This window comes from Wyeomyia smithii, chromosome 2, assembly GCF_029784165.1.
Source record: "Wyeomyia smithii strain HCP4-BCI-WySm-NY-G18 chromosome 2, ASM2978416v1, whole genome shotgun sequence".
Classification (NCBI taxonomy): Eukaryota; Metazoa; Arthropoda; class Insecta; order Diptera; family Culicidae; genus Wyeomyia; species Wyeomyia smithii.
In genome coordinates, this window is record NC_073695.1 from 39,223,759 (window position 1) to 39,242,356 (window position 18,598).

Consider the following 18,598-nt stretch of genomic DNA (forward strand, 5'->3'; position numbering starts at 1 on the left):
ACACGTTTACGTTTTTTGATTTCAACTTAACCCTCGCTCTCCTTGGCCTCTAACCTGAACAAAAAAAAAACGCTGAACGCGCTACGATTTGGTCTCCCTGATCCTTTCCGCTGGTCTTTCCTTTTCCTACTCCAACACCCGTTTTCCGTTTCCGGGAACTCTATTAACTTTACAGAGCATCATCACCGAGGAACATCGACAGGCTTACAATAGTCTGGTAGAGAATCCGCACGGAGTCAGCGTCTTTCCCAGCGATCTAAAGTGCTTCACGTCGTCTACGTTGCCGCGTTCTCGCTTCAACACTTTGGCCAGCAGCACGTTCTCGTCCGGAACCGGCAGTTTCCGCTTCAAGGAAATCGATTTTACAGCACCTCCCACGCATCCGGCGCCGAAATCTCCTGGGCTACATTCTACCAACGAAGACACCAGCTCTGGCGGCGATGACTCAAATCCACTGCGAATGTTGAGAAGCAAAAATTTCTCCGCTCTGCGACCACGCTTGAAAATACAAACTCAGAGTAGCACAGAAGAACATCTGGTGTCGCTGGATGATAAGGATGGAATGTGCGAAAGTCCCAGCTATCTGACAAGTCCAGAATACACGTACAACAATGCCGCTGCTGGTGATGGTTCCGAAACGAACACTGATCCATTGGCTGCTGCTGCAGCTAATCCGATTCCTCTCCCACCACGGGATCGCAACAAAATATACGACAGCAACCAAAAACGACACGTACGAAAATATCCACTAATTATTCCGGCTTCCGGTCTACAACGAACGCTCAACAAAGTAACCCAGATCACGCCCATCGAGGAAAAAACCGATGTCTTCCTTGTCCCACACGATGATTCCGTCAATCTAGACTCGAACCACGTGCTGGAAAAATCTTCCTCCGACTCTTCGAAGCTCAATGAAATAGGTCATTCGTACGTTAACAACAACACAACCTTACCGCAAAAATCCTACGGTAAAGAGTTCGTGGAAAAAAATTTTCCTCATCTGAAATCGACCCCAACTATGACAACCCTTCCGGCAACGATTCCCGCAACAAGCACGATTCTTACTCGGCGTCGCAACGAGAAGGACGCTGCCAACCGACAGTCTCTAGCTCGGGATCCAACCTACGAAAACCTAGACATCATTCAGACCCATCAGTTAAACAACAGCCACCATCTCAACGTCGACACCGCCTCTCTACACTGTGAATCGATTCTGGAAAACGATGCAGACAAAGTGGCGGACCATTCATCGCCGTCAACTTCGATCGATGTTGTCGATAGTTTTACCAGTGCACTGTACGATATCGAGAGCAAAAAATCGATCAAATTAGTTGAAGACGTGCTGCGCAATGTCGACGTTGTCGATACTAAAACTGTCGATAAAAAGTCCATCCTGCGATCACCTCCACCCCCGGCAGGACCGGCTCCCACGCTGAACGCCGCTCTAGCCGAATCGTATCAATCGACGCGAGCAGCACCCCCTCCACCACCGTCAGCAGTGCCAGACGAGGACGACGTCGATGGGCTGCCAACCTCCCCCGCGTCGGTCGCCGAGGGTGATCTGAAGAAGTCCATTAACTACGTCAGCTGCGAAGATCTGCTAGAATTCGCCGAAAAACCGAAAGGACGCGCCCGCGGTTTAGAATCGGACGAAGTGCGCATCATGTCCAAAGTGCTGGGAAAAAATGTGAGTATTAGTCAGATACTGACGAGGGAACACTCAGCTAACCAATTCGTATTCTTTTAGACCCCACCAGAGCAGTGCATGATCACGTTGGACTTCATCGACTGGGACATCCACAAGGCGATAAAACTGTGCAAGCTGCAAAATATCCTGTCCACTTTCAATCTTTCACTGTTGGAGTGTCGCGACGCGCTGGAAAGCTACGACTGGGACTTACACACGACGGCACTCAAGCTAAAGGCGCACAAGTAGTTAAGCCATACACACAATACTTCCGCTTCTTGTTTTGACGAATGTCTTCCCTGAGCAACCGAACAAAAAGAAAAGTATTACGATAAGTATTCTCTGAACTGCCCTTCACCGTAGCAGGAAGGAACCTCTCAAAACCAGGCTCAAAAGAAATAAAAATACTTCCAGTGCAGCTGCGTTTTTTTCGCGTTGTTTCATTTTCTAACCATTTATCAAAAATTTATTTTTCTAACCTTTTTTTATTTCGCTCCAAGAGAAAAACAAATCGAACAATGATTGCCAAAATAGCTTGATAAGTATATTCTCATATATTATACTGACATATTTTTATGTTATCGATGTTTCTGAAAGCAGCGCCTGTGTGTTATTAGAAAGAATGCGCCACCTCTCTTACAATTTAATAAACCCCGTCGCTTCATAATACCCATCGCACGCCGTCGAGTAGCGCTGGGAAAGATGTATATCAGTTACCCGCTGGCTGCCGAAATCATAGTGACCAAACTCTCGCAGTATTGTTGTGGCGTCAAACGTAACCCTGGAGTTGCGAGGCTGCTGTTGCTCCTCGCTGCCGTCCACTGCGATGCCATCCCGAAAGAGCGAATTGATTAGCGTCACGTGTAGCTTCACCCGGTCGTACTTCTCCTGAACGAACCCGCTGGCAATGAAACGCAACATTAGCTGATCCGCTATCTGCTGCAATGGTTCGGATTCCACCTTAGCGTACAGGACATCAACGGCGTGTGGATCGTCATTCATGTACTCCAAACCACGCAGGCGTATTTCGATCGATCCGTAACTAGCCAAGATTGGACTGCAATAAAATCAATATGAAAGCGGCCCGACAAACAGAACTCGAACAAGAAGAAACCAACTCAATGATTGTTTCACGACACTGCTGTAACAGCAACGCAGCCTGCGATCGGTCCTCGTTGTCCATCAAGCTTATCGTAAATAACGTCAGATGTAGCTTGTCCGGTTTTTGAAAAAGCGATTCGTCTATACTTAATCCAACCGGGAGTTCCGTCAGAACTTTCTCCCGAAATTTCACGTATTTGGTTTTGATCTCATTGGCAGTCAGCGGAACGGACAAGAAGTGAGTGAACTGCTGCCGACTGCGGGCACCCAACACAATCAGTTCGACACGTTGCCGACAGGCAGTTACAGCCTTTCGGGAGCTACCTTTTACCGTGATGTCACCCTCCGTTCCCTGTTTCGGTACGATAATTTGCGTTTTTGTTTCTGCCTCCAGCCGACGTCTGGTGGTTCCCTTACTGCCGATGATCATTGCGAAGAAAACTCTGCCGGCGAAAAAGATGTTTCGAGGTAAGTGCTTCGTTTTCATTTGGTTAAGGAAACTTACGAAGGTACGTGGAAGGATGTTTGAAATTTTCCACCGTCAACCATTTGAATATCATAGTCCGTCTCTCGATCGTCTTCTTCATACAAGTCTGTGAAGAGAATTCAGGAAGACATTTTTAGCTGATTACGTTTTTTGATGTTAAACCAGAAAATATGGCACTTTCTCTCTGCTCAAATATTCAGCCCGTGGCCGAACCGTATTGCATTTAATATGCTAAATCTGTTCGAAAACCACTTTATTTTATTGTTTCTCGTCTTCGAATGAAAATCGTACAGACTAATTTTAGCTTATTCTAATTTGAGGCCATTCCTAAACCACGTGGTCATAAAGAGGAGGACGGGGGGATTTGTCGAAAGATCATGAAAGACCACGCACGAGGGTGGGGGAGTTAACGAAATGACTACGTGGTCTTTTTTCCTGACTTATAATTTATTGTTGCCACCAAGTCAAGAATGAAGCTTTTGCATTTTAGAAATATAGAATGTAGGTAGGTACTGAAAGTTAAATAATAAAAATATAAAACATTTAAGCGAATTTTTGGCACTTGACAAATAAAAAGACCACGTGGTCGCAAGAGGGAGGTGACCAAAAGACCACGAGAGTCCAAGGGGGAGTACGGGGGGTATAAAAAGTGATCAAAAGATGACCACATGTTTGGGGAACGGTTCCTTTCTAATCCTATTTTAAAAGCCGTTTCCGTCATACCAAATTCATGAAGGTTACTAACATCATTGCATGCCTTCAAACATGCATTATATGAACTATCACGTCCGTAACTAGTTCTGTGAAACGGTAAATTATTCGTGGGATTACTTCGGAGGGTTCGCGGGGGTGACATTAAAATTAATGTGCTGTAACAGTTCTGGACAGTCGATAACATTTTCTATTATGTCGAAAACAAACATTCTTTGCAGCTTGATTCGACGGGCTGCGAGAGTTTTCAAGTTAAGAAGCATTCAACGCGCGGTGTAGTCTGGTAAGTTTACTGGATCATTCCACGGTAGTTGGCGCAAAGCATATTTAATGAACTTTTTGTATCTGCTCTAATTTCACGGCGTGCGCTAGTTCCGGATTTAGCCCATCCGAAAACTAAAAAATCATTTTCTTATTCGTTCTAACGATTTTTTGTAACAATGATTAATAATTAAAATAAAAAATAATTGAAAATAATGCGAAAATTCCAAGTAGACAAAACGACGATAGTTAACGATACCGGCAGTAAGTAGGCATACCTTCTTCAACATATGGTGTGTTTTCATCCTGCTGCAGTTCAGATTGTTCGGAAACTTGATTTACACGATAACAGCGCGTACCAATCCACATCAGTTCCGGTGACAACACATCCATTTCGACTTTTTATAAGGTTTTAATTATTTGAAACAATATCAACCTAATTTTTAGCCATTATCGTTCGTAGAAAGCTGAATAAGAAAAATAATAAATACGATAAATACCGCAAGCAAACCCACCAGCAAATGAACAAACAGCACTGTCGTGTGCATAGATGCCAGAGATTTTTGGGAAATTTAAACTGTTAAATTGAACATCTCGCTGATGTAGTTAAACTTTCTTGTGATATAGTGCCTTTAATGATATTAGTTCCTTAATTATGCTTTTTGATTATTATATTAAATGTACTTTTCGTAGTTTGTCAATACCATTTTTCAGTGAATTCTTCATAATATTTCTGAAAAGGTTGATTCTTCAAAATATTCTGACCGCTCTGCTATCAGAGCAGAGGTTGCATTTCATCGTTTGTGTTGCAGCCAGCGTTGCCAGGTATCCAGATTTAGCTGGATTATCCAGATTTTTGAACATGTATCCAGGTAAACAGCTTTGATGTCCAATTATCCAGATTTTTCATGGAAGATCCAGATTTTATCCAGATTTTATTTTCCCTGTTCCGCAAAGAGGTCATCACTTCAATTTTGGCGCGAAATTTTGCAATTTTGTCACCTCAAATTTTGCGTACCCCAAGACTTTTATCCGAAAAATTATCCTTTCACTCCACGAAATGACTGCCAGATTTTTTCCAGATTTTTATTTTGCCTTTTCCAGATTTAAAAAAAAATGACCTGGCAACGCTGGTTGCAGCAGCTGCAGTTCCCGAAACGTCAGATTTACATAATACAAGTGCGAAAAGTTTTCTGTTTAGTTTGGGCTGGTCCTGAATTCTGAGCGATACAATCAAGTGCTAATCGATGATGGCCAGCTTTTTGACCGGCAAGACGGTGGCGGTTCGTGAATACTTCACAGTACAAAGCTTATATTTATAGATAATATTCGGTTGATTAAATTTCAGTTTGCCAACGAATTATTCCACACAGTACTGCGAATTAATAGCAGTCGACTGTCAATCAACCTGGCACATCAGCTTTCGACCTCGAGTACACAGGATCTGCACTTATTAAAATCGCCTAGTAGACCTTTGCAAACTCGGCTGGCGCTACTATCCACAGAAACTGCCAGAGCATATCCCGCTGCGACTGGAACTAATCAAACCTCCGTAAGTGCTGAGACAGAGGGAGGATTTTTGAAGCGCTTCATCAAAAAAATGGGCTGGCTGGACAACTCTAAAGTCCGTCTGCGGATGTCGAGCTGCTATCTGTACGAATCGGTAGCCGATTGCGTTAACTACAACGAATTCTTCACGTACTTCAATATGCCTAATTCCTTCAACACCTGGTTCCTGATAACCGAGCTGCATGTGTGGATGCTGCTGGTACGTGCCATGGCCGAAGGACCGGAGAAGGATGCTGCTGGTCGGTTCATGCGTAACTGCATAGTAGAAACAATGTGGAATGATGTGACAACCCGGGCGAAGCAGCTAGCGGCTGATAACCCGTCGGCTGTACGGCCACAAATTCAACTTCTTTCAGAGCAATTTCAGGCCACGCTGATGGCTTACGACGAGGGCATCAGCAGCGATGACAAGGTGCTGTCGGGTGCCCTGTGGCGGAGGTTCTTCTCCAGTAGATGCGAAGACTACGAGCATCTGGAGCTACTAGTTAAGTACGTGAGGAGACAGGTACGTTGATTGGCTTGTTTTTTCCTTTGCGACTTTATGATTCATGTTTGTTTTAGATGGAAATGCTGGATAAGACAGACCGTTACAATTTTGCAATCAAACCAACAGTGAAGTGGCTGCCGTTGATTGAAAAACCCGGATTGTAGAGGCTGTAAATATAAACGCTGGAGTGAAAGGTGAACCTTTTGTTTATGCTATAGAATTTTCGAAATTTAAAGATTAAACTGATCATTTGATAGTGTTGGCAAATCGAACCTTACCCTTTGCTTTCTCAAAAAGTCGAAACTTCAGTTCGCGATCAACACTGAAGTAGGATCGTAGCGCTAGCTGTTTGAGCAGTCAAATGTTAGTAATTTAGGTTACATGGAGTTTTTATATGTTCTAAAACAACTTCAAATTAGCTACACAAATTGTAGGTACCAAATTTATTTTTGGATGATATTTACTTTTCTCGTTCAGCATGGGGGGGGAAGCTCATCAACTCTTCCGGCCCGCCTCTAAGCATGATGCTATGAGGAGCCAGGTGGTCTCCCACCGATTACCTGTCGATCTTTCACAAGTGAAAGTCGTCTGCAATAATTATCTCATATTAAAATATATTCCGCCCATTTTATCACAATGTTGCGAAAAGGTGAGAGGAATAGAGATAAGGAAGGCAATGGGTACTGGACCAAGTCCCCACCGGCTGGCGCTAAAAAGATGAGCGTGAGTGTGTGGTCGGGTTGTCAACCGGGACATCCGGAGGGCGAGACCGTACGACATGTCATACTCAACAGTTTCCAATATAACCTTCTTAATTTTCAACTTTACTAAACCTTTCACAGGTATTCTAAGTTAGTAGCTAGAAGCGAAACAATAATAGCTAACAGAGATGAAACGAAATGGAAACACAAATGGTTAATGTGCGAGAAGGAACGCTGGTGGTCTGCACAATCCCTGGCGATGGAAACTGCCTGTTCTCATCGCTAGCACACCAAATATGGCAATCACTCCCGGCAACAGAGCTCAACAACTTTCACGCCCGCAGTCTCCGAGCACTAGTTGTAGAATATTATCGCTCGAAGAGCAACTGACGGCACAAGCCCAAGTGATATTTCCAGAACTACACGGCACCATGTGAGCAGCCCAACTCATCGAACACTACATGCGCAACCTCGCAACACCTGGATTCTGGGGCGGAGAAGAGAGTATCAGAGCGGTGGCTGCCATTTTCGAGTATAACATTAGAGTGTACTCAGAAAACGCAAGCATGACAACAATAGGAGAACCCGGAGTGCGAAACCAACAAGACCTGAGCATAGTTCACAGATCCAACGAATACGGTGCTTACAATCATTGCGACAGCGTAATAAGATTGATTGAAAACGACGAACCTCCGAGAGTCAAACGTCGCCATAACCCAACACCCGGTTTTTCACCTCCTACGCAGAACCCTTTTCCAATCCACCATCTACTAACCGAACGCCGAGGGCCAGCAGCAACAGACACACACGAAGTGACACAACATAGTGACATTCAGAGCACAACAGCATGTGCAGTTGATGTGTCGGAAACCATCACGATAGCGACTTGGAACGTCTCCGGATGCTCTCAAGAAAGCGACAGGGAGCTAGTTGATCAGACTCTGCGTGATAACAGATTTGCGATAGCAAATTTACAGGGAACGCGATTAGCGACCTGCACAATTAGAACCACATCGTACCTGTGGTAATGTCAACAAGCCAGGCAACAACAACAGAATGGGCGGAGGAACAGCTATCGCGATTCAACGAGATTTGGTGCCAAGATACAAATTCCAACGGATATCTGACAGCTCATGCGCCATTTTTCTACCAATTTTTGGTGAACAACTTATAATAATCTCTGTTTACGCGAGATCGTCAAGAGGACAAGCTGACCCCGAATACAGTGTAATACACGAATTCCTCCGATCGTGACCTGCTACCAGCTGAACGACCAAATGTCGGAAAACTCTTGTATCATCCCTGGAGTAACGCGAACGGGGATGAACTCAAAGACATCCTCCAGGCCTACAACTATAAACTTTGCAGTTCGTTTGGGCCATGTCATAGTGTCCTGCGCACATGGAGTCGAGGCACAAACCAATCACAGATCGATCATGTGGTTATGCCAATCATACCTCGTTTCCAGCGGCCAAAGTGCAAAGCGGTGGAAGGAACAGCAGGGTTCTCTGACCACCGCATGCTGCTACTGACGGTACGTCATCGTCAACCGAATGCAAGAACGGAAACCCCCCGTGCCACAGAAAGCGAATTCAACGTTAACACCAAGGATGGAAGGGCCAGAAAAATTGGACAACCGAACTACCGAGTCTCTCTTCTGACAACCGATCCTGCAGCAGAAGAACGCTACTCTAAAGTACTTACCAGGAAATTAGATATCCAAAATGACGGCACTGTAGGCAGCACAAACCAGCTTATCGAGTCTACCATAACCGCCATATGAGACACTGCGTCAACCACGCTGAATGGATCCACGTCCCCATCAACTCCCAGAAGAAGAAAATGCGGTCGCGACATTGAAAAGGTTCAACGTGAGCTGCTAGCGAACAGAAACGATGCAGAACTCAAAAGAAAGTACCGAGATGCACGAAAAAGGAAAAGCAAAGCGTACGAAAACCACCAGGAAGAGAAAGTTAAGTTGTTCTTCGAAAACATAGAAAACTTTCCAGTTTTAGAAAGACTCCGTTTAACATTTCGTTACTTAAAACGTCATCGCCGCAAAATCACGCAAGGTGCATCAACGTATATCCCAATCCAAAGGTGGGAGGAGAAACTACAATCCAGCGCAAGTCAAGCGGAAGTGGTATTGCTTCCAGAGCCGACTCCACCACCAATTAACTCAGGCCCAACGTGGCATGACGTAGAACGCCTCAGCTTAACCCTACGTAACGGCACAGCTACGGGTGTGGACGCGGTACGCCCGGAGTTACTGAGATATGGGCCCGAAAGTCTACATCGACGCATCCATGAAATTTTGAAGCAAATATGGCAACAAAATGAAGCGCCTCCTCGGCTATTAGAGACTGTCCAAATACCTATTCCCAAAAACCCTCGACCCAAAAACGCAGACGAGTATAGACGCATCACCCTCTGTTCCGTTATTTATAAGATATACGCCAGATTCCTGCTGGAACAGCTTGAAATATATCTTGGAGACGTTGACAACTACCAGTTTGCGTATCACAACAGGAGCGCCGAGGACCAAATATTCATCGTACGCCAAATGCTGGACGAGCGATGGCGCAAAGGTAGAACCACGTATATCGTTTCGCTGGACCTACGGCAAGCATTCGATACCATCGATCTACGCGTGGTGCCAGAGACATTATCGAGGTTGGGCGTGCCCCCATACTTGATAAACAGAATCGTATCCGCATGTCTCACCGAACGTACCTCGCTCCAGTGGTTCGGGCAAAGAACTGAAACACAATAAAGTAACAGGAATAAAGCAAGGATGCCCACTGTCACCAAAATTATTTGTGTACCTTCTTGACCAAGCACTCCAACGACTAAAACAACTGATGCCGGAATTACAACTAGGCCAGACGCAGCGAATAAAATTACCATGCCTGCGAGTGTACGCAGACGATATATTATTAATCGTTACAGACCCTGCACAGATTCCAAGACTACTCAACCTCATCGGCCCTTGCCTGAAGGAGTTTGGACTAGAACTCAATGTCACCAAAACTGAAGTTTTGATCCGGGACCCATCACGAACGCAAAACCTTGACGCTCCAAGAAGTGAACGTTTTGGAAACTTTGAGCTGCGAGTGGTATCCAAGCTGAGATATTTAGGAGCATATATCACCAGCTCACTAAACAGACGGGAAATAGTATCCAATCGGGCTCTAGAAGCGCTTCGAGCGTACCAAGCTGTAGCGGGCTTCGTGAAAACCTGCCGACTTAGATGAGAAACATCACTCCGGATTTAGCAAGCAGTGATAAGTCCAATTGTGCTGTACGCTTTGAGAGTGTCAACACTAACAAAGCACAATCGAGATCGGCTACGCGACATGGAACAAAAGATCGTACTTGGTCTATATTCAGCTTCGAGACACAGCGCCGAACGCCCTATGGAATTGGACGGCTTCTCTACTGGGCTCACCTGCTTAGAATGGGGGAAAGCGAGATACTGAAGCTGACTGAAGATTATAAAATCCCTGGACCTCAAAAACGAGGACGCCCTTGTCACAACTGGAAAACCTGTCTGAAACACGATATAGAGTGCACCGATCTTTCGGAAAGCTATCTCAGGGAGCTGGCTGAGGAAAGAGGAAGGTTTGGAGCTTTCGCAGACAGAATGAAAACGAGAATCGAAGAAGAACAAATGGAAGGAGACTACGATTCCGATTTCGTCAGCTTTCCTGATGAAGAAGACTCATACGGCAACTTCGAAGGTTATGATGACGCGAGCGACTCAGAATGACACCTACTTCCTGCATCAGACAATCCAAACAAAGTGAGTAAAATGTCTCTCTTGCAAACTCCATGATGTCCATATATGAAAAAAAAAACTCCATGATGAACAACATAAGCATAAGAAGTAAGTTGAAATATATAAATGAACCTAGCAATCTATATAAATATAAATACATGAATCATATATTTATATGATTGATAACATAATAAATTATCCAATTTGTCATTCCATTTTAGCAAATTAAATATATCTCTTCTATCCTTTCACTTTCTGCCTTCTCCTATCCTCTAAGTAATGCATCTGAAACTAGCGGGACGGGTTGAAAGCCTGCGCCTACTAGTGGAAGAAACCGGTGCGCTATACGGTCTAGCGCATATCTCAAGTCTCCTGAAAATCTTGAGATAACGGATAGGCTTTGTGGTGTAATAATAAGGCCCAGTAAAGGCCGAGTCCGATTGATAAAGATATATAATCAATATAACTTCTCCTCCGGAGTGGAGAGTTCTATCGAACACCAATACTGTAACGCAAAGGAGGAATAAAACCCGCTGCGCGGGGCTGACTCAGTCAGTTTGGTTTTGGATCAAGTAACAAGTGTTTAATAAGTGGTTTTTATCCGAACTCCTACTAAGTGGTACTAAGGTACATAATAAGTGGCGACGAAGAGAAGAAATAGTTTTTCGGTTCGCGTGTGTAGTAAAAAGTAAGAAAAAGTGTGCAAAGTGCACAAAAGAATTTAAAAAAAAAAAAAGCGATCGAAGGTCGAAAAGGTCAGTAATTATTAAACTGATCCTTTTGTAAAAGTGCTATTTTTCTCAAAATCCTAAAGCCGTTGATTCCAAAGGGAAATCGGTTTTGGTTTTGTCCGCGGAGACAAAGGTCTTTTGAGTGGTAAATTCGAAAAGAAGTCTTACAATTAAATAAAAAAAGCAATTGTGCTGGAAAAAGAGAATAAGCTTCGGGGAAAAGCAAGTGATTTAATGATAAAAAGGAAGTGTTAAAAAAAAAAAAAATTTTATGATAAAGCGACAGTGTGAGGAATTTTAAATTTCGACAAAAAAAATTTAAATAAAAAGCAAAATCAATAGTTAAAAGTGTAGTAAAGTGCAAGCGAAGAAAAAAAAAATACTATAGCGAGATTGATTTTTTTAGTATCTCGTTTAGCGCGAGATTTTGAACGTAGTTCTGCACCGTTGTGATTAACGGTTTTTTCTGCAAAACTTTTCAACGTTCAATTTTTAGGGTTTCGAATACCACGAGCCTAGTTGAAATTCAAATTCGCTAAAGTGTTTTTTATTCATTTCCTAGCCGAAATAAACGTTTACTCCAACGGGAGGAAGCGTTTTTTTGTGTCATCACTCTGTGGCTGCTGTGGCTGGGGAATTGTTCTTTTGCTTTGCGTTGTGGTTGCTGCTTGCTGCTTGCTGTGCGTGGTGCTGTGGACTACGCGCTAATACGGTAGCGCAATTGTTGGATCGTTTGGTGAAACATTGTCAACAGGCGACGGTGATTGGCGTCTTTACTTCAGCATTGCATTGGTGTGGAGCGTACGGTCGTGCGTGATACATCAGCAGGGAGTATTTTACACGGCATTTGGTAAGCGACGAAATTTTTTTCATTGTTCCTTGGCAAATTCATAGCGAATATATTCATCCGATGCAGGTATGGCTTCGAATATAGTGGGCACGATAGAGCCCTATATTCCGGGAGCATCTTTTTCAAACTATGTTGAACGGTTAGGTTTTATGTTCCAATATAATAACGTCCCTGAGAACTCTCAAAAGGCGCTATTTATTACTCTCAGCGGATCGGCAGTTTTTGAGGAGCTTAAACTTTTGTATCCTGCTAGGGATTTATCGACTCTACAGTATAATGAGATAATTAAAAAACTTAAAGAGCGGTTTGACAAAAAGGAATCAGACTTGATACAGCGGTTTAAATTTTATAACCGGGTTCAGGGAGCGGACGAAACCGCTGAAAATTTTGTTCTGGCAGTAAAACTGCAAGCTGAATTTTGCGAATTTGGCGAATTTAAAGATACCGCCATTAGGGATAAACTCCTAATGGGGGTTTATGATAAAGGCCTACAACAAAAAATGCTAGGAGAAGAAAATCTTACGTTGGCAACGGCTGAAAGGATGATAATTAATTGGGAGCTGGCGGGTTCCAGAGCAAAGATGATTGGTGGCAAAAATGAACAAATTGCATCGGTAAAACATAGATTGGGGCGTAGAGATAGGTTCGAGAGTAATACTCAGCAGAGAGACAGAAGTAGAAGTAGAAGTAGGAGCAAATCGGGTATGCGGTATGGATTGCGAAACAGAAGTGCGAGTGGTAGTAAGGACAGAAACAGAAGTAGCTCTAGGCAGAGGCGGTTTGGATTTAAAAAAAAATTGACTTGCTATTATTGCGGCAAATCTGGGCATGTTTTAAAAAAATGTTTTAAATATATCAACAGTCAGAGGAAACCAACGGTTAGATTTGCGGATGAGCTGCGACCGGGCTGTAGTGCAAGCAATAATCTAGAGCAACTTTTTAGTAGATTGAAGCCTTCCGGGTTGGATGAGTCATCAGATGATTCAGGTGATTTTATGTGCATGCAAATTAATAGCTATAAGAAATTTAACGAGCCTTGTTTGGTCGATGTTACAATACAAGAGCAATTATTGAAAATGGAAGTAGATTGTGGTTCTTCCATTACGTTAATCGGAAAACAACTATATGACAAACTATTTAAAATGCCGCTTGATCAGTGTGGGAAAAAATTGGTCGTTGTTGATGGGGCTAGGTTGTCTGTCTGTGGTAGTGTTTTGGTTGATGTTGTCTTAAGGGGAGTTAGCAAAAAATTGGAATTAATTGTCTTGAGTAGCAAAAATGATTTTCTACCTTTGTTAGGGCGAAATTGGTTAGACGTGTTTTACCCTAATTGGGACATTCCATAACTCTCTCAGTGTAGGTAATATTAGTGAAAATATTCACAAAGATGCCACAATCGCGGATATCAAGGCGTGTTTTCCTAATGTTTTCTGCAAGGATTTTTCTTCACCGATTCTTGGGTTTGAGGCAGATTTAGTGTTGAAGGAAAATTCACCAATTTTTCGTAAAGCTTATGCTGTACCTTACAGATTACAGGATAAAGTTATACAGCACTTAGAAATGTTGGAGAGGGAGAAAGTCATAACACCAATTAAAACTAGTGAATGGGCTTCACCAGTAGTTGTGGTGATGAAAAAAAATCAGGACATTAGGTTGGTTATTGACTGCAAGGTTTCCATCAATAAATTGATTATTCCCAATACATATCCTCTTCCCGTAGCGCAGGACCTGTTTGCTAGATTGTCAGGTTGTAAAATATTTTGTTCATTAGATCTAGAGGGTGCATACACTCAGTTAGCGTTGTCTGAAAAATCTAAAAAATTTATGGTCATTAATACTATCAAGGGTTTATATGTTTACAATCGTTTACCGCAAGGGGCGTCCTCTAGTGCAGCAATTTTTCAGCAGGTCATGGAACAGGTTTTAGTTGGTCTTGAAAACGTTTCGGTTTATTTAGATGATGTGTTAGTTGCAGGGAAGGATCGAGATGATTGTCGTAGGAAACTTTACTCAGTCTTAGAGCGTTTGAATAAGGCCAATATTAAGGTAAATTGGGGGAAATGCAAATTTTTCGTATCCAGTTTACCATATTTAGGGCATGTTATAACGGAGAATGGCCTACTTCCAAGTCCAGAAAAAGTCAATACAATTAGTGAAGCAGTTACCCCGAAAAATGTAACCGAGTTGAAAGCCTTTTTAGGTCTCGTGAATTTTTATGGGAAATTTGTACCTCATCTCTCTTCAAAGTTGTTTTGTCTTTACCAATTATTGAAAAAGGATGTGAAATATAATTGGGATAATAACTGTGAAAAGGCCTTTGCAGAAAGCAAAGCTGCCTTATTGAATGCAAACATGCTAGAATTTTACGACCCAACAAAACCAATAGTGGTGGTTTCGGATGCATCAAGCTATGGACTAGGGGGAGTCATAGCTCACTTGGTAGATGGCACAGAAAAACCAATTTGTTTCACGTCTTTTTCATTAAATAAAGCCCAGCGTTCTTACCCAATTTTGCATTTGGAAGCTTTGGCTTTGGTAAGCACTATTAAAAAATTCCATAAATTTTTATATGGCCAAAGCTTTACTGTATACACAGATCACAAACCGCTTGTAGGAATATTCGGGAAAACCGGTAAAAATGCCATTTATGTAACCAGATTGCAGAGATACATTTTAGAATTGGCAATATATGACTTTGAGATATGTTATAGACCATCAGCGCAAATGGGAAATGCTGATTTTTGTTCACGGTTTCCACTCCCTCAACCAGTTCCGACTGATTTTGACAAGGATTTTGTAAAAAGTTTAAATTTTACACAAGAAGTTCCAATGAATTTTTCAAAAGTTGCTAAAGAGACAGAGCAGGATAGCTTTTTACAAAGAATAATAACACATTTCCAGCGTGGTTGGCCTGAGAAAATCGACAAAGAATTGATAAACATACACTCTAATCGGCATGATTTGGAGTTGGTTGAAGGATGTTTGATTTTCCAGGACAGGGTGGTTATCCCAAAAGCTATGCATAAAGAAATTTTAAAGTTACTGCATGCAAATCACTCTGGAATTGTTAAAATGAAGCAGATGGCACGCAGGTCAGTTTACTGGTTTGGTATAAATGCAGCAATTGAGGCTTATGTACATGCTTGTGATTCATGCAATAGAATGGCAACAGTTCCTAAAAATAAAATCGAATCACATTGGATTCCTTCGATTCGTCCGTTTAGCAGAATACATGCTGATTTTTTTTACTTCGGACAAAAGGTATTTTTGCTGATCGTAGACAGTTTTTCTAAGTGGATCGAAGTAGAGTGGATGAGATTTGGTACAGATGCTAGTAAAGTTATTAAAAAGTTCATTGCTGTTTTCGCCAGATTTGGTCTTCCGGATGTAGTGGTAACAGATGGTGGTCCTCCCTTCAATTCCTCCACTTTTATTTCATTTCTAACAAGACAAGGAATAATTGTCATGAAGAGTCCTCCTTACAATCCCTCCAGTAACGGACAAGCCGAAAGGTCGGTCAGGATTGTTAAGGATGTGCTAAAGAAATGTCTGTTTGATCAAGAAGTGAGTAAGTTGGAAACGGAGGATCAAATCAGTTTGTTTCTTATTAACTATAGAAACACTTGTTTACCGAAAGAAGGAAGCTACCCTTCCGAAAAATTATTAAATTATACACCAAAGATTTTATTAGATTTAATTAATCCTAAGAAGCTATATAAACCAAAGATAACTGACGATTCTATTGATGATACAAAAATTAATCGAAACTGTGATATTACTAGTAATAGAAAATCAGTTTCGGTGGATCCAATTACTAATCTGAATTTAGGAGATACCATTTGGTATAAAAATAATAACAATAAAAATGATTCTAGATGGATAAAAGCAAAGTTTGTAAAACAGTGTTCTCCTATAATATTTCAGATATGTATTGGAAGCGTAACGACAAAGGCGCATCGCTCGCAATTGAGGGTCCAGAAAGACTCTAAGAATTCTCCAAACGTGGCGGTTCCATGCAGAAGTCACTGTAAGCGTAGGCTGGTCTCGGAGGAGGATTTCCTTGGGTTTCCAGATGATGTGGCTGCAAAGAGGTTTCGCAAAGGCGATCATGAAGGAACGGAACCAAAAACGCCAAGTCCTAGACGTTCTGAAAGGTTAAAGGTTCGACCGAGGAGAGTTTATAAAAGATAAATCAAAGAAAATTTGTAGATTAATTGTTTAAACGTGTTTCGATATTGTATCGATCGATTGATCGAGTTGGCGTAATTATACGCTTTCAGAAGTTTGAATTATAATGAGCGTTAAAGAACGCAATCGCTATTTTATACAAAATTATATAATTAAGAAAAGTACATTTTAAATGATGTTTTCGATGGATTAAAAAATTTAAAAGGATAAGAATTGTGGTGTAATAATAAGGCCCAGTAAAGGCCGAGTCCGATTGATAAAGATATATAATCAATATAACTTCTCCTCCGGAGTGGAGAGTTCTATCGAACACCAATACTGTAACGCAAAGGAGGAATAAAACCCGCTGCGCGGGGCTGACTCAGTCAGTTTGGTTTTGGATCAAGTAACAAGTGTTTAATAAGTGGTTTTTATCCGAACTCCTACTAAGTGGTACTAAGGTACATAATAGGCTTGTAGGTCCTCACCTAGCATGTAAATGTAGATGGGCGGACGCTTGTCTGCCAGGGTGTGGTCCGATGAATTACAATTACAATGAATTACAATATAGTAATTCATTCATTCTCGTTCAGCATGTTAGAGAAAACGGACGTTTTCTTTCGGGGGGTAACGGATTTTTGTCGCGTTTCTTAATCGTTAAAACAATCAAGGAATCGATTCAAACCGTGCGAAGATTGTTTTGAATAGATCACGTTGTATTGTATATCCGTTGTCGAAAGATTTCGACTAGTACGTTAGATTTTTCAGCACATCTTTCATGAACCTTTAAAGCTTTTAAGAGCAAAGGCTAATTCTTTGCATGAAAATTATACTTTGCTTTTTAATTTTTTTTTTTTTTGAATATTTCTTTTATTTTTTTCGCCATTGAAAGAAGATACCTAGTAGCGCTAGCAGTAGGTTGAATGGTGTTTCTCTTCCTCGCCAGCTATTGCCCCTGACGACTCTGTTGATATTGGTTTGGTTTTTGCTTGCGAAAGTGAAGGAGGGAAATATTTTTGCTTTTGTTTTCACTCATAAATTGACAATTGCTTATAAGAACTCGCGTAGGTGCGAACAGCCTTAAAAATCTCTTTTACTTGTGTCAGGGCCAATGAAATGGAAAAAAATCATGCAAACACCAAAGCAAGCCATGAGACATTTTGTGAAATTACGTGTTTGAAGTTTTCCGCTATCGCAAAAAGTTTTTTTGTTGTTGCTTGCCTAAAATGCGGAAATAACGACGAAAACCGTTAAAGGACGTTTATAGATGCGAAGACTACGGGCATCTGAAAGTGTTACAATTTTGCAATCAAACCAATAGTGAAGTAAGTGCTGTTGATTGAAAATCCCGGAGTGTAGAGCTTGTGAATGAAATTGCTGGCGTGAAAAGACGAAACCGTCGTTTAAACTACAGAACTTACGATATTTAAGGACGATAATAGGTTCATTATTCATCCAATCATTTGAGTGGTGCCATTCGAACCTGATACTTGCATTTTATAAAAAAAAATGAAATAATTCGTGATCGACATTGAACCAGGATAGTAGCGCTAGTAGTTTTAGCAGTGAACCGAATATCTAGGTTATATGGCGTTTCGAAGTTTAATTTTCTGCTGCCCCAAAGTGCAAAATGTTTGGAACCTAGTAATTTGACAATATCATGGTATGTGGTTAGTAAATTCTGAATATATTTTTTTTATTCTTTGTCAGTTATGAAACGGCAGAAATCATGAAGACACCAAAGCAAGCCATGAGTAATTTAGTGAGTTTTCGTGTTTGAAGTTTTCCGCTATCGGAATAAGTTTTTTCCTGCATGAAAGAAATTACGGTGAAATCCTTAAAAAACGGTTTCGAAATTTGAACTAAAGAACCGATCTTTTGCCCACTCAAACCATAATCACCATGAACAGTAGTTATCAAAACGTTTTCGGACAAAAGTCGTCGTCTGTGCCCTATAAAAAGTTATCTGCGAAGGAAAGCTTTGAGCGCAGAACTAAGCTAGAAAGCGAAGACAGAACAGTCCGCTGGAACGAGCAAAAGGGAGTTTGAACAATTAAAAAAGTGAAAG

At 41.7% G+C, this 18,598-nt stretch overlaps 4 protein-coding genes across 4 annotated transcripts in view; 3 read left to right on the forward strand and 1 right to left on the reverse strand.

The window, feature by feature from the left end:
- The window catches only part of LOC129722088 (activated Cdc42 kinase-like), a 61,694-nt gene extending 59,408 nt beyond the window's left edge, over positions 1–2,286 (forward strand). Inside the window, exons 8-9 of the mRNA XM_055675323.1 lie at positions 176–1,687; positions 1,748–2,286. Coding sequence (XP_055531298.1) covers positions 176–1,687; positions 1,748–1,936 — 1,701 coding nt within the window. The 3' untranslated portion in view covers positions 1,937–2,286. The remainder of the gene's footprint in view (positions 1–175; positions 1,688–1,747) is intronic.
- Positions 2,108–4,785, reverse strand: LOC129722089 (activating signal cointegrator 1 complex subunit 1). The gene is made up of 4 exons (XM_055675324.1): positions 4,526–4,785; positions 3,294–3,381; positions 2,806–3,231; positions 2,108–2,744 (listed from the first exon to the last, which is right to left on the reverse strand). Exons 1-4 carry the CDS (start codon positions 4,638–4,640, stop codon positions 2,324–2,326), a joined length of 1,050 nt encoding a protein of 349 aa, XP_055531299.1. The 5' UTR covers positions 4,641–4,785; the 3' UTR covers positions 2,108–2,323.
- Positions 4,786–5,379: 594 nt separating this feature from the next.
- On the forward strand, positions 5,380–6,496 carry LOC129722095 (ubiquinol-cytochrome-c reductase complex assembly factor 1-like). Its single transcript, XM_055675333.1, has 3 exons — positions 5,380–5,530; positions 5,596–6,321; positions 6,378–6,496. The coding sequence occupies exons 1-3, from the start codon at positions 5,495–5,497 to the stop codon at positions 6,465–6,467; spliced, it is 852 nt and encodes a 283-aa protein (XP_055531308.1). The 5' UTR covers positions 5,380–5,494; the 3' UTR covers positions 6,468–6,496.
- Positions 6,497–12,436: 5,940 nt separating this feature from the next.
- LOC129722094 (uncharacterized) lies at positions 12,437–16,961 on the forward strand. Its single transcript, XM_055675332.1, has 2 exons — positions 12,437–13,350; positions 16,288–16,961. The coding sequence occupies exons 1-2, from the start codon at positions 12,513–12,515 to the stop codon at positions 16,350–16,352; spliced, it is 903 nt and encodes a 300-aa protein (XP_055531307.1). The 5' UTR covers positions 12,437–12,512; the 3' UTR covers positions 16,353–16,961.
- Positions 16,962–18,598: the final 1,637 nt, after the last annotated feature.